This window comes from Hibiscus syriacus, unplaced genomic scaffold (assembly GCF_006381635.1).
Source record: "Hibiscus syriacus cultivar Baekdansim isolate YM2019G1 unplaced genomic scaffold, ASM638163v2 tig00110483_pilon, whole genome shotgun sequence".
NCBI lineage: Eukaryota > Viridiplantae > Streptophyta > Magnoliopsida > Malvales > Malvaceae > Hibiscus > Hibiscus syriacus.
In genome coordinates, this window is record NW_024062759.1 from 1611743 (window position 1) to 1623818 (window position 12076).

At 36.3% G+C, this 12076-nt stretch overlaps 2 protein-coding genes across 2 annotated transcripts; both read left to right on the plus strand.

Moving 5' to 3' along the window:
• The first annotated feature begins 1317 nt into the window (after positions 1–1317).
• Positions 1318–4638, plus strand: LOC120129178 (phosphatidylinositol transfer protein 3-like). Its single transcript, XM_039146754.1, has 5 exons — positions 1318–1404; positions 2634–2810; positions 3122–3220; positions 3325–3567; positions 4259–4638. The coding sequence occupies exons 1-5, from the start codon at positions 1336–1338 to the stop codon at positions 4610–4612; spliced, it is 942 nt and encodes a 313-aa protein (XP_039002685.1). The 5' UTR covers positions 1318–1335; the 3' UTR covers positions 4613–4638.
• Positions 4639–7072: 2434 nt separating this feature from the next.
• Positions 7073–11194, plus strand: LOC120129239. The gene is made up of 4 exons (XM_039146797.1): positions 7073–7744; positions 7829–8747; positions 8807–10002; positions 10686–11194. The coding sequence occupies exons 1-4, from the start codon at positions 7073–7075 to the stop codon at positions 11112–11114; spliced, it is 3216 nt and encodes a 1071-aa protein (XP_039002728.1). The 3' UTR covers positions 11115–11194.
• Positions 11195–12076: the final 882 nt, after the last annotated feature.

A 12076-nucleotide genomic window follows, 5' to 3' on the forward strand; every position in this document is an offset into this window, starting at 1 on the left:
ATAACACCTAAGGCTAATCAATCAGCCCAACTGACCAACCCAACAGAATAGACTCAGTTACAAACAACAGATTAACCAAAACAGTTATAACAAACTAACTGTTACATAACACTCTAATAATAACGTTTCCAATTTCAACTTATACGTTATAACATTATAAATAACGTTTTTAATTTATAATTTTTTATCGATCACGCGGCTTATTACCCTATTTTAGGCGCCTCACATTCAGTGAGAACCTCCATCGAAATAACTAATGCGATGTTTATAGAAATTGAAATTGCATTGCATGCATGCATGGCCAAAAGAAAGCACATACACGTGCAGTACTCGTAGAAGTACAACGGCTCGCTTTGGTCCAACGTCATGGCCCTCTCGAATCTCGGCCGTAAGCCAAGGGCCAGTGCGCCACGTAGCACTCCACCCCAACCGCACCTCTTCGCCATATGATCAAAATCCATAGCCATTACCCCCTCCCCATTTTTTATTCATATTTTTTTCTTCAATACAAAAGTAAATCACAAATCTTCTCCCACGAACAATTTTCCAGTTTCCATAAAGGTAAGCTTCTTATGTTTTTCTTTGGTTTTGATCTTCTCAGCTGTTTCCTCTCGTTCTTATCTCAAATGGGTTCCAACTGTTTCATCCATTTTTTCCTCCGTGGTTTCTGGAAGATTGTTTTGATTCATTGGATATAATTTCTGGGTTTAATTTTTTTATTTATTCCTTGAACGTTTTGTTTTTGATGTGGGTTCTTTTAGGTGCAGTAATGATTATTTATGTTGCCAAATTCATTGATCAAATAAGTCCAGTTTGCTAAGGAACAGGCTTCAGAAGGTGAATTTCTGGTTCAAAAAGCTTTTAGTTTCCTATGATTTGTTTATGATCAGATCATATTTCGCTGTACTTTTTCCGGAATGCTGTTGAATTTCATTCCTTTTTCATTGAAGAATCATAATGGTATCCAAATTACAACATTTTATGGAAAATTTTGAAAATTTTCATATTGATTAAATAGTTGAAAAGGTTGACACTTGACATCATTCAATTTGACAATTCTTGAAGGAAAGAATATCTATTTATTTTGTTGTATTTAATTTTATCATCTTACGACTCAGAATATATGATTTTCTTTTTGTTATCATTAATTACTCTTCGATATCTGCTATTAGAGTACACAATGATTCAGTTATGACATTCACTGGTCTTTTTGTTATCATTCAATTTGGGTTCTTTCCGAATGCCGCATGCCACCGTTTTCAATATATACTTCATTCATGGACCTATAGGTCCAATTCTGCCATTTTGACCAGCTGAGCTTTGTTAACTTCGAAAATGTCATCTATACAATTGAAACGAGGAGCTAGCGACAAGTCTTTGCCCCCTGTCGAACAACAAGCAAAGGTACATTTTAATTGCAAAATTCTCAGAACTAAATCGACTATATTGTGGATTGATTTAATAGTGTCACTGGATGAGTAACCATATTATAACTTTTGCTTTATCATTGAGCTACTATTGATAAGAAAATGAAGCCTTCCATGTGCTTCTAGTGATATCGATGGACTTGTCTTCTGCTATTATCTCAGGCAGGGTTCAGAACAGAAAGCAATAAGAAATTTTCTTATGCATTTGATTTCATGAACTAATGATCATTTCTAGTCCATAGAGGCTTTAAGCTAACCGTGAAACAATCCATGTAGCTGTCTAATATCTCTGTGCTTTAGAGGTTCTATAGCAATGGAAACGAAAACTGGGCGAATCAAGTTATTATTCCAAAAAAAGGGTGAATTTTTTTATAGAAAAAACACTATGAAATCAACATAGCATGCCTTTGTTAATGCACATAGTTTCAAATGATTTGAGATACAGAGTAGTACTTCTATGCTATATTAATTGGACTAAGATGCGAGTGTTGAACATGAGTATGTATGACAGATATGTCCAACATTATTCTTAGGTCCCATTTATCTAGAGAGTTTTTGGAGTATCACATCCCTATATCCATGTTAAGATATGTGTCGGATACAGATATTGGACACATATACAGCTATGTTGCTGCCCTTAGTTGTCAAAAACAATGGAGCCTTAAAATAAGAATACATCTCTTGGATCCAACACAAATTATAGATGTCACAACATATTCTTATCATATGGAAAGCCTAAAGAACAGAAAATTTAAATCACTCAATTCATGGCTTTTTATGCTAGTATTAGTTTCAATCCATCGTTTATGTTTCCTAATGGGGTAAAGAATCATAATATGATGATGATGATGGAAGCAAAACAAACATCAGTGACAACTGAACTGGTGATTGTATAATGACGGTGTCTTAAGTCTTTTCCCACTAGATAGTTATGTAAACATCAATTGGGTTAGTACATGTCAGATATAAGTTGGAGTTGCAGAGATAAGTGCTTACGTATTCTCACCAGCTTTTGCATGACGCTGTAAACCAAAACAGTGCACCCCGATGTTTCAAAAGCTGTGATCATAATTTTGTTTCTTATTCTAACCCGAATTAAAAGAACATAATTTATATCATCTTATACTTTATTATCACCGAAATGGTTGATTGCAGAATTTTAATTGAACTGACTATTCTCCTAATAATTGATTCCCGTCACTTCAGATTGATGATGTTAGGAAACTAATTGGCCCAGTAGATGACAAACTACCAGAACTTTGTTCGGAAGCATCAATATTAAGATTCCTCAAAGCAAGGAACTGGAGTACAAAGAAGGCAAGCAAAATGTTAAATGAAACGTTGAATTGGAGACTTCAATACAAGCCAGAGGCAATCCGATGGGTTTGTATCCTATTCCTTCCAACCGAACATTTTTGCAATGAATTTCGTAAACATCTGCAAAGTCACACACTACCGCACTTTACTAATTAAGTTATTGTTAGAGATTAAACAGGTTTGTTTGATCTGTTCAACTGCCTCAGTCTGCGGGTTGACGTTAGAGTAGTTTCAGAAATGGATCTCTTGATAACTATAATTAATGGTTTTTTGTGAGATTGAGCTTTTTGTTAGCCATACTTTCCCTCTTGACTCTTAGTGTGAAGTTTGGCACACATCATTATCTCGCTGAGACTAACATTTTCTTTTGCCTATAGGAAGATATTGCTCAAGAAGCCGAGACAGGGAAAATTTACAGAGCAAATTACTGCGACAAACTTGGGAGGCCTGTTCTTGTCATGAGACCCGGTCTCCAGGTATTAACTCAATGAATTATCTAGCTTTTCATACGTTGCTATTCTACTTTTTTTTATGTTGTGATGATTATCATCACGAATTTGGACAAGTTCTCCCTTTTCAGAATACAAACTCACCAACGGGGCAGATCAAATACTTGGTTTATTGCATAGAAAATGCCATAATGAATATGGCTCGAAATCAAGAGCAGATGGTTTGGCTTGTTGATTTCCAAGGGTGGACAATGGCAAGCATATCGGTTAAGGTGACAAAGGAAACTGCTAATATCTTGCAGGAACACTATCCAGAGAGACTCGGCATAGGAATCCTCTATAATCCACCAAAAATATTTGAATCTTTCTGGACGGTATGTTGTTACTTTCTTACTCTTCATTTCAAACAAAAAAATTCCAACAACTTTGTAGTTTTTCAATCCAAATATGCATATTTCTGTAGTTTTATAATTATCATTTAAATGATATGCACACTAGCCACTACGTATGCACTTGTATGTTGAAGATTAGCAAGACAAAAGCTGTAAATTAGACGCTTGTGCTTGCAAGCTCATTGGGTACGTGAATTTGACTCGGTTATTGTCCGAGCAAGCTCGAGCTGTCGAACGAACTGAATTTCAGTACCATAATGATCGACTCGACTAGCTCACAAGCCTGGTTGATCTTTTTCTTTTTGAATTAGTATTGAGAATTTTCAGTTCAAACTTTGAGTTTTTGACTTTGAAGTCAAGCATGGGAATCGAAACGAGACTAATCAAGAAAGCTTGAACAGTTCAACCTTTATCTCAAATTGAGATCAATCTTTCAAAGTGAAACTCAACTGAGCTCAAGCCAAGTTTTGAGCTTTGAATTTCAAGTCGAGCTTCTTATAGCTTGAACTCGATCAGTTCGATTATACCCCTCAGATATACCATACATATGAGATAGAAGTGTGCTTAGAAATCCCTGTGTTGTGTAAATTGAGGAAAAACAACATAGTTGAAACTCTCTTTGTGATGCTCATTGGTTTACATGATATTGATGTGGTTTGAAACTCCGTGACAGATGGTAAAGCCATTCCTTGAGCCTAAGACACACAAGAAAATGAAATTTGTCTACTCCGATGATCCAAAGAGCATGACAGTTGTTGAAGAAATTTTTGATTTGAATGTACTGGATGTTGCATTTGGTGGGAGAAGCGCAGCCGGATTCAATTACAAAGCATACGCGCAACAGATGAAGGAGGAGGATGTCAAAAGGTTGAATTATGTTCGCTCCGGTTGTTCATCGCCATATTCTTATCCTTCATCAAGTTTGTCAGAATCACAACGAGAGGCGATGGATTTAGATCGTGATTCTAACGCCTCGAATGAAGGCAGATTATCAGCCGTCGAGGAACAAGTACAACAAGCAAGTTGACGGAAAGATTCGATCCGGTCTCGAGCTTCTTAGTGGTACGTTCAAATCCAGTTTGGAGTTAATTCCATTAATCTTTTAACATTTTGAGCAATCAAATTTCATATGCAGATAGTGAGAATGGCTTCAATCTTTCAATGTAACCAACGGATTAATGAGCAATCAAAAATTTAACTTGTTTTCGATACGGTTGTTGTCAATAGAAAATGTCGACATAAATACTGATGTGAAATGTTTATCCAAAAACAAATTAAGATTTCGTAATTACAATCACTGTAACAGTTAAATCTCTGATAACAAAGCGGTAGCCGAGTTAAATTCAATAGTGGAAAACAAATTAAGTTCACTTACTATTATTAAAAATTGAATTATGTTAATGAAGATTGTTATCATTGAAAATGATAAATAATGTGTTCAGATATAAATTTATATGATTCTTTATTTAATTATAAAATATTTTTGTTATGAAATATTAATACAAAATTATTTTAAAATTTCAAAATTATACTTGACCATGAAAATGATATTTCAATTTCCTATGTAAGAATGAGTCAATATTTTATTTTCCTTTGCTCACTTAATTAATTAAATAGAGAAAGACTAAATAAACAAGTGAGACTACTTTGGCTGGGCCGGCATCGGAAATAAATAAACTAATTAGTATATTCTATCTTGCAGGAAAGAAAATAATACATTTTTCGGTTTTAATCGAATTAACTGATCGAATCGAATTAGTTCGGTTAATTCGGTCGGCCACCGAATTAGTTCGGTCAGAGAACGATTAATAATTTTTTGAAAATTCGGTTAATGGTTAATTCGATTCGAAATCAGTTAATTAACTGAATTAACCGAAATTAAATTTTAAATATATTATATATAACATATATGCTCAGCCTAAACCATTTAAAACCCAATTAATAATTTAAGATTCAATAACTTTTAAACCTAAATCAATATTAATTAATTAAAAAATCTAGATATTATTTAAATTAATTGCAAAATGTTTTTTTTGAATTAAAAAATATTCAATTGTTATATAAATTAAAAAATTTTAAATTTTTTATTTAATTCAAAATTTGACCTAATTAACCGAAATTTATTCGATTCAATTAATAATTTTCAAATAAATTTCAATTCGGTTAACGATTAAAAAAGTTCGAACATCCCTAATAATACAAAACAAATGGTCGGTTGAATGTTTGTACTTTTGTCAATATTTACCAGGTTCTTTTACAACATATTAAAACTATAAAAAATATAGGCAAAATTTTTCATAAGTCCATGTACTTTTTTAAAAAAATTAATGTGGTTCTCGTATTATTTTTTTAAGATGGTTATTTAATTTAGAAAATAAATCTACTATAATCTTTAGATAAATATTTTTTCGTCGTGATCGTTACAAATGTATGAATTATATTTGGGAAAAATTGTAAACACCCAGACAGAAGGGTACTACAAATGTTTTCCTAAAGATACTTGATCTGTTACAATAGTTGTAACACATTGGGTATGTACACAATTTGACTCGTATGTTTTGTTGGGTACAAATTATGGGCAGAATTGAAAGGGTGGCCAAGTTATGAGAAGATACTCTCTCGCTTACTGGATTGCGATAACTCTCTTTGCTGATTCAAAGTCTGTTTGTATAAAAAAAAAATTGAATTTCAGAAAAAGTGAATCAAACTCTTGCCAACAACTTCTTCGCTGTTTTGCTAAGGCATCAAAAAGTAAGCCAGAAAGAAAGTGAAAAAACAAAGCACGAAAAGCTGACCCCCCCCCCCCCGGGCAGAGGATACCATTGTTTTCTTTGGTTTTAACTGCCGATCGCTTTGTGTTTAACCCATTTTGAAAATCCCATTGGTTTCAATTTCTCAAACTTCAAAGACCTTGGTTTTCTGAGTTTTTCCAGGCTGGGTTTGTTATATCTTTCTTGAAAGTTTTAGTTTTTATGTCATTGAGAAATTTTCACCTTTGCTTTAAATTTCTCTTTACTGCTGAAAAACTCTTAATTGCTGTTTTTTCAGCATTTGGGTTGATCTTTATTTAGTTGCTCTGTTTCATTTTTCTAGCTCTAAGGTGAGTCACACTTAACTTTTGTGATGAATTTGCTTCCTTTGGATCTGATGGTTTGTTTTGTTTTTAATTTGCTATTTTTTTTCTTTTTAAACAGATTGGAAATTAAGAAGAAATAAATTTATATATATACATATAGAGAGAGAGAGATGGGGCTTGAAAGAATGGACTTTGGAGTTAAAGTTAGGAAATTTATGTTGATGTCAGTTAAAACATGTCGTAGTTTTGTTTGTAATCATCCGTTTTTGCTTGGTTTGGCTTTCTTTTTAATATTTTTGTATACATCATTTCCATTGTTGTTTTCCTTTATGGTTACTGCGTCTCCTGTTTTGGTTTGCACTGTTGTCTTGCTTGGTACCCTTTGAGTTTCGGGTCACCAAACATACTGAAATGGGTGAACAAGAAGAAGAGAATGATACTCCTGAAGTTTCACCATTGAAAACTAGGGCTGCGGAGGATGATACTGTTGTCAAAAGTGATTTTACTGATGATGGTTTTGTTGTACAAAGACATGTAGAGAAGGGGCGGGATATAGTAGAGAATGTCGATGAGAAAGTGACTTTAGTCGATAATCAGGTCAATGGAGTTGGGGAAGGTGATGGTTCGGTTCTTTATACACCGTTAGTCAATGATGATTTGGATTCTAGGGATATTCATTGTGAGAATGGGGTGATTGATGAGGTTGAGGGACTGTTGAGTCATTCTTTGCTGGAGAAAATAACTGAAATTCGGGGGGAGATGCTAGAGAGTGGACGGCTGTCAAGCATGAGGGAGGCTGAGGAGAGTCAACATCTTTTGGCAGATGAAGTGGGAGATGGGAATGTTGAATTGGTTGATGGTAAACTCACATCTGATATCATTGATCGTCCAAGGGGTGGTGAACTGGATTCTTCTTTGGCGTTTTCTTGGCAAGGTGTTGCGGGTGATGAGGATGCTGGTGATGGTGGTAATGACAATGATGATGAAGATGACAACGACGATGAAGAATCTTCAGATTCTGGTTCTGATGTTGCTGAGAGTTCCTCTCCTGATGCTTCACTGGCACATATAAGTCTGATGCTCGTTTGTCTTGTGATGGTTCGGATGCTGCCTCAGAGAGTTCTCATGGTAGTAGTAATGATGAAAGTGTTGAGTCAGATGAATTAGAAAAATGAGGGAGAGGGAGATAATGATGAGGTGGGAGTAGGAGCAAAGGGAGATAAAGAGGATGAAAGTAAATCTGCGATTAAATGGACAGAGGATGATCAGAAGAATCTCATGGATTTAGGGACTTTAGAGGTTGAAAGAAACCTACAATTGGATAAACTTATGGCAAGGAGAAGAGCCCGGAAAAGTATGAGATTGATGGCCGAGATGAATCTAATAGACTTAGATGGTGCTGATATTCCATTAAACTTGGCACCAATTTCAACCTCAGGAGGTAACCCTTTTGACCTTCCATATGATTCCCACGGCGACCTCGGGTTACCTCCCATTCCTGGGTCAGCTCCATCCAATTGGCAGCCCCGAAGAAACCCTTTTGATCTTCCTTATGACTCGAAAGGAGACAATTTCCATGAAGAGTTTTCAGATTTTAATCAAAGGGGAACTGTTTCCCAAAGAGATGCCTTCTTCTGCAGACATGAAAGCTATAATGTTGGATCATCTTCTTTAGGTGTTCCCCGGCAAGAGCTTAAGTGGAAACATTATTTTGTTCCAGAGCAATTACTATCGAAAGGAGCAAGCCCTTCCTTATTCCAGAGGCAGTCTAGTGAAGTTAGCGAGTCAAAGTTGAGCTCCGTTCCTGATTCTGAGTCAGTGAGTTCAGTTGTGGATGAGGTGGACAACAAACCAAATAAGCAAGATGCTTCTCTAGAAACTGAACTGATATCGAATGAAGATCTCGCTTCTGGCGATGGTGAACAAGAGAGTCATTCTGCTGACGAAGTTGAGTCTGTGGATGTTGACCAAGTTGAGAATAGAGATATTCCGCATGATGTGGTTGAGATAACATTGGGAGATGGAGCTCCAGAAATTACTCATGTGGAATTCAATGCAACCGAAATTCATTCCAGAACTAAACCAGGTGAGGAGGAGGATAACAGTAGATCAAGTTTGTCATCATTATCAGAAATTGATGAAAAGATATCAGGGGAGACAAATTTGCAGGTTTTGAACCCAGAGATCATGAACTTAATGAATCTGACATCTCTAAACAACCATCGTTTGAGGAATCAGAGTTCCATTGTACAAGTGGGGTACTGGGTGATAATCAACACACAGAGCCCATTTTTTATTCTAGTTTTCACCCCCCATCAGTTGAGATGTTCCTCTCAGTTTTGTCTGTCGCTTCTGACACACAAGCTGAGATATCTGAAATGGGTTCACCCTCAATGTTGGTTGAATCTATTGATAAGAAATGTGAAGCACATTCTGAAATGGCTGAGCAGGATACTTCTAGTTTCCATGAGATTCATGCCTGCTCCTCAGATTTACTTAATGTAAATGAACAGAAGGCACGAGATCTGCTAGAGATTAGTGAGCATGATGTTACTTTTAATGGTTCAACAGGGGTTTCTGCCACTTCTTCTGACCATAATGTATCAACGGTGCATGAGTCTGTTGTTGAATATGTTTCAAGAGGGGCATGCTCATCTTCGGATGAGAGCTTAGAGGAAGATGTGCCAAATAAGGAAGAAAGCTCTTTCCAGAAGAACCAGGTGGACTTATTGAGCATTGGTGCAGAGATTACTCTTGCTGTTAACAAAGGAATGAGTGGAGTGGTGGATCCTTCACCTGAAGAACAAGAACATGAGATGCACCCTGATGAATCCTTGGAGGCTGAAACGGTGACTAGGCATATAGTTGAAAAGGAAGACTCTCTGTTTGAGCAAGATGAACTCATCCAGACTCAGTGCAATCAAATGCATTTGTCGAACTTCGATTTAAATCTTGATGTTGATGGTCACCATGATAAAGGCGAGGAGTTGTCTTCAATGGCTTTGACATACCAGCATATGCATTCCAATGATGTAATTTCATCCACAGCAGAGGAACCAGGGTACATAGTCGTGGCTCAAGTTCAACAAGTTCACCCATCAGAGGCTAACCTCAGGAAGGAGAATGAAAAGAAATCTGAAATGGATCAAATCCATTCACCATTTTCTGTTTCAAAGACTGGTACAGCTCCCGACTCCGAGATGAGTGTGGAGGGAATTCCTTCACTCTCTTGTTATCAAGACATTTCTTCTAGTGAAAACCCTTCATCAGAATCAAAGAAACAGCTGCAGTTGTTCGATGAAGATGAACTGCCCGATGATGAACATGATAAGCAGCTTGAGGTAAGTTATTCAATCACTTCTATCTGTTTAAATTTCCTTTGCCCAAGGAATTGTCATACTTCTTTGAAGAATAATATTATCAATTGTTTTGTATATTTTGTCTTCAATAATTTATTTAATTTATTCAATACTAGTGCTTATGTTGGTCTCCCTAGATAAGACCCTCTTGTTATGATTTTTTCTCTTTGCTAGCTCAGATTCCGGTGGGAGTGAAATGATCTTCCGTCCTATTCTTCTTCATCTTCACCCCCTCTTTTTTACTGTGGGATTGATGACTGTATAATCTTTAATACCGTATGTACCAGAAGAAGAAAAAGAGTCGAGTTGAAAACAACAATATTATTTTTGTGTCAAATAATGATATTGAAGTAGCTAATCATGGATTATTTGATACTCGTATTACTGAAAATTAATATTTCACTGCAATGAGAGATTTACCTAGTCGGAAATATTGCCACAGCATGTATGATTAAATACCGCATTTTAGATGATTCAGTGCATTGTGTATGAGCAAATTTCCTTGGATATATTTGAATTTTCTCGGGAGGTGAATTATTTTATACTCTTTCTTTCACCTGCATTTCTTTTCATTTCATGCCAAGCATCTCAAATTTTATGTTTTCACATATCCGAATTATACTAAAATGTTGACCTCGGAACTAACTCTTACCGCTCTGATTTAGGAACCTTCTATAATTGCAACCGAGTCTAGAAGGGAAGCAAATGATGTCAACAATGACTTTCATATGCATGAAGATCATGATTCTGAGGACAAGCATTCAATAAATTTCTCTTCCATGACTTCAGAATCTACTTCTTTGCCTTCTGAGAGTCCCGAACATACGCTGCCAACAGATCAAGAAGATTTGAGGAGGGAGATCTTAAAAGAAATTGAAAGAGAGGGCCCCGACAAACACTTCAGTTATGTGGAAGTATATGCCCCTCGTGTTGATGAAGAAAATTATAGTGAAGTCAATGAGATTAAAGAAATGAAGCTATACTCTCTGAATTGGACACAGTTGAGGACTTCATTGTTGGGGAAATGGTTTTACCAGAGGGATCTCATGTCACCCATACTGAATCTGCAATGGTACCAGAAGATACAGGGATAAAAAAAGAGACTAATGTGGAGCTGCCTGTTCTTGAAGCAAGATCAGTAGAAGATCTTGATTTGGCTTTTAAGCAATTTCATGGAATGGATGCTGAGGAAGTATTTCTTCCAAGTTTGATTGAGAATCAGCCAGATCATGCAGATACCAAGTCAGATTATACCATTGTCAAGGCGAGATCTCTGGAGGATATACATAATGCTTTGCAACAAGGTCCAGTACCTAATCCAGATCATCTGCCACATTCCACAGACTTGAGGAACGTTTCATCAGAAGTAGAGCATCATGATGTGGTTTCTAACAAAGAGATCGAAATTAGTAATATCATCTCTGGTATTCAAGAAAGTTGTGAGGCTTCTAGTAAAGAGATTGAAGTTTGTAAGCCGGTTTCTGGTTTTCAAGAAATTCATGAGAACGCTGCTGGTGAACCGAAAATTGAATATGAAGAAATCGAGACGGAGGCCAATGTGGAGCTACCTGTTCTTGAAGCAAGATCAGTGGAAGACATTGACTTGTTTTTTAGGCAACTTCGTGAAGGAATTGACGTTGAGGAAGTAATTCTTCCAAGTATGATTGAGAATCAACAGGGTCATGAAGACACCAGTTCGGATTTGCCTGTTGTTGATGCGAGATCTCTAGAGGATAAACATAACACTTTAAAACAATGCCCCGAATCTAATCTATTTGAGCTGCAACATTCATCTGGAGCAGATCATGGTGTGGTTTCTATTAAAAAGGTTGATATTCAAGGAACAACTGAGAATACTGCTGGTGAGCCAAAACATGAATACGCAGACATGGAGGAAGTAGAGATGGAGACCAAGGTGGAGCTACCTGTTCTCGAAGCAAAATCAGTGGAAGACATTGATTTGGCTTTTAAAAACCTTCATGAAGGGGTAGATGTGGAGGAAGGAATTCTTCCAAATATGATTGAGAACCTACAGTTTCATACAGATATCGGTTCA

Bases quoted from the DNA above. Each gene is read 5' to 3' on its own strand.
- LOC120129239 (XM_039146797.1), top strand. From the start codon at position 7,073: ATGGGTGAACAAGAAGAAGAGAATGATACTCCTGAAGTTTCACCATTG. The intron at 7,745-7,828 runs GTTTGTCTTGTG...CAGATGAATTAG, and splicing joins CACATATAAGTCTGATGCTC to AAAAATGAGGGAGAGGGAGA. The intron at 10,003-10,685 runs GTAAGTTATTCA...GCTCTGATTTAG, and splicing joins AACATGATAAGCAGCTTGAG to GAACCTTCTATAATTGCAAC.
- LOC120129178 (XM_039146754.1), top strand. From the start codon at position 1,336: ATGTCATCTATACAATTGAAACGAGGAGCTAGCGACAAGTCTTTGCCC. The intron at 1,405-2,633 runs GTACATTTTAAT...CCGTCACTTCAG, and splicing joins CTGTCGAACAACAAGCAAAG to ATTGATGATGTTAGGAAACT. The intron at 3,221-3,324 runs GTATTAACTCAA...CTCCCTTTTCAG, and splicing joins TCATGAGACCCGGTCTCCAG to AATACAAACTCACCAACGGG.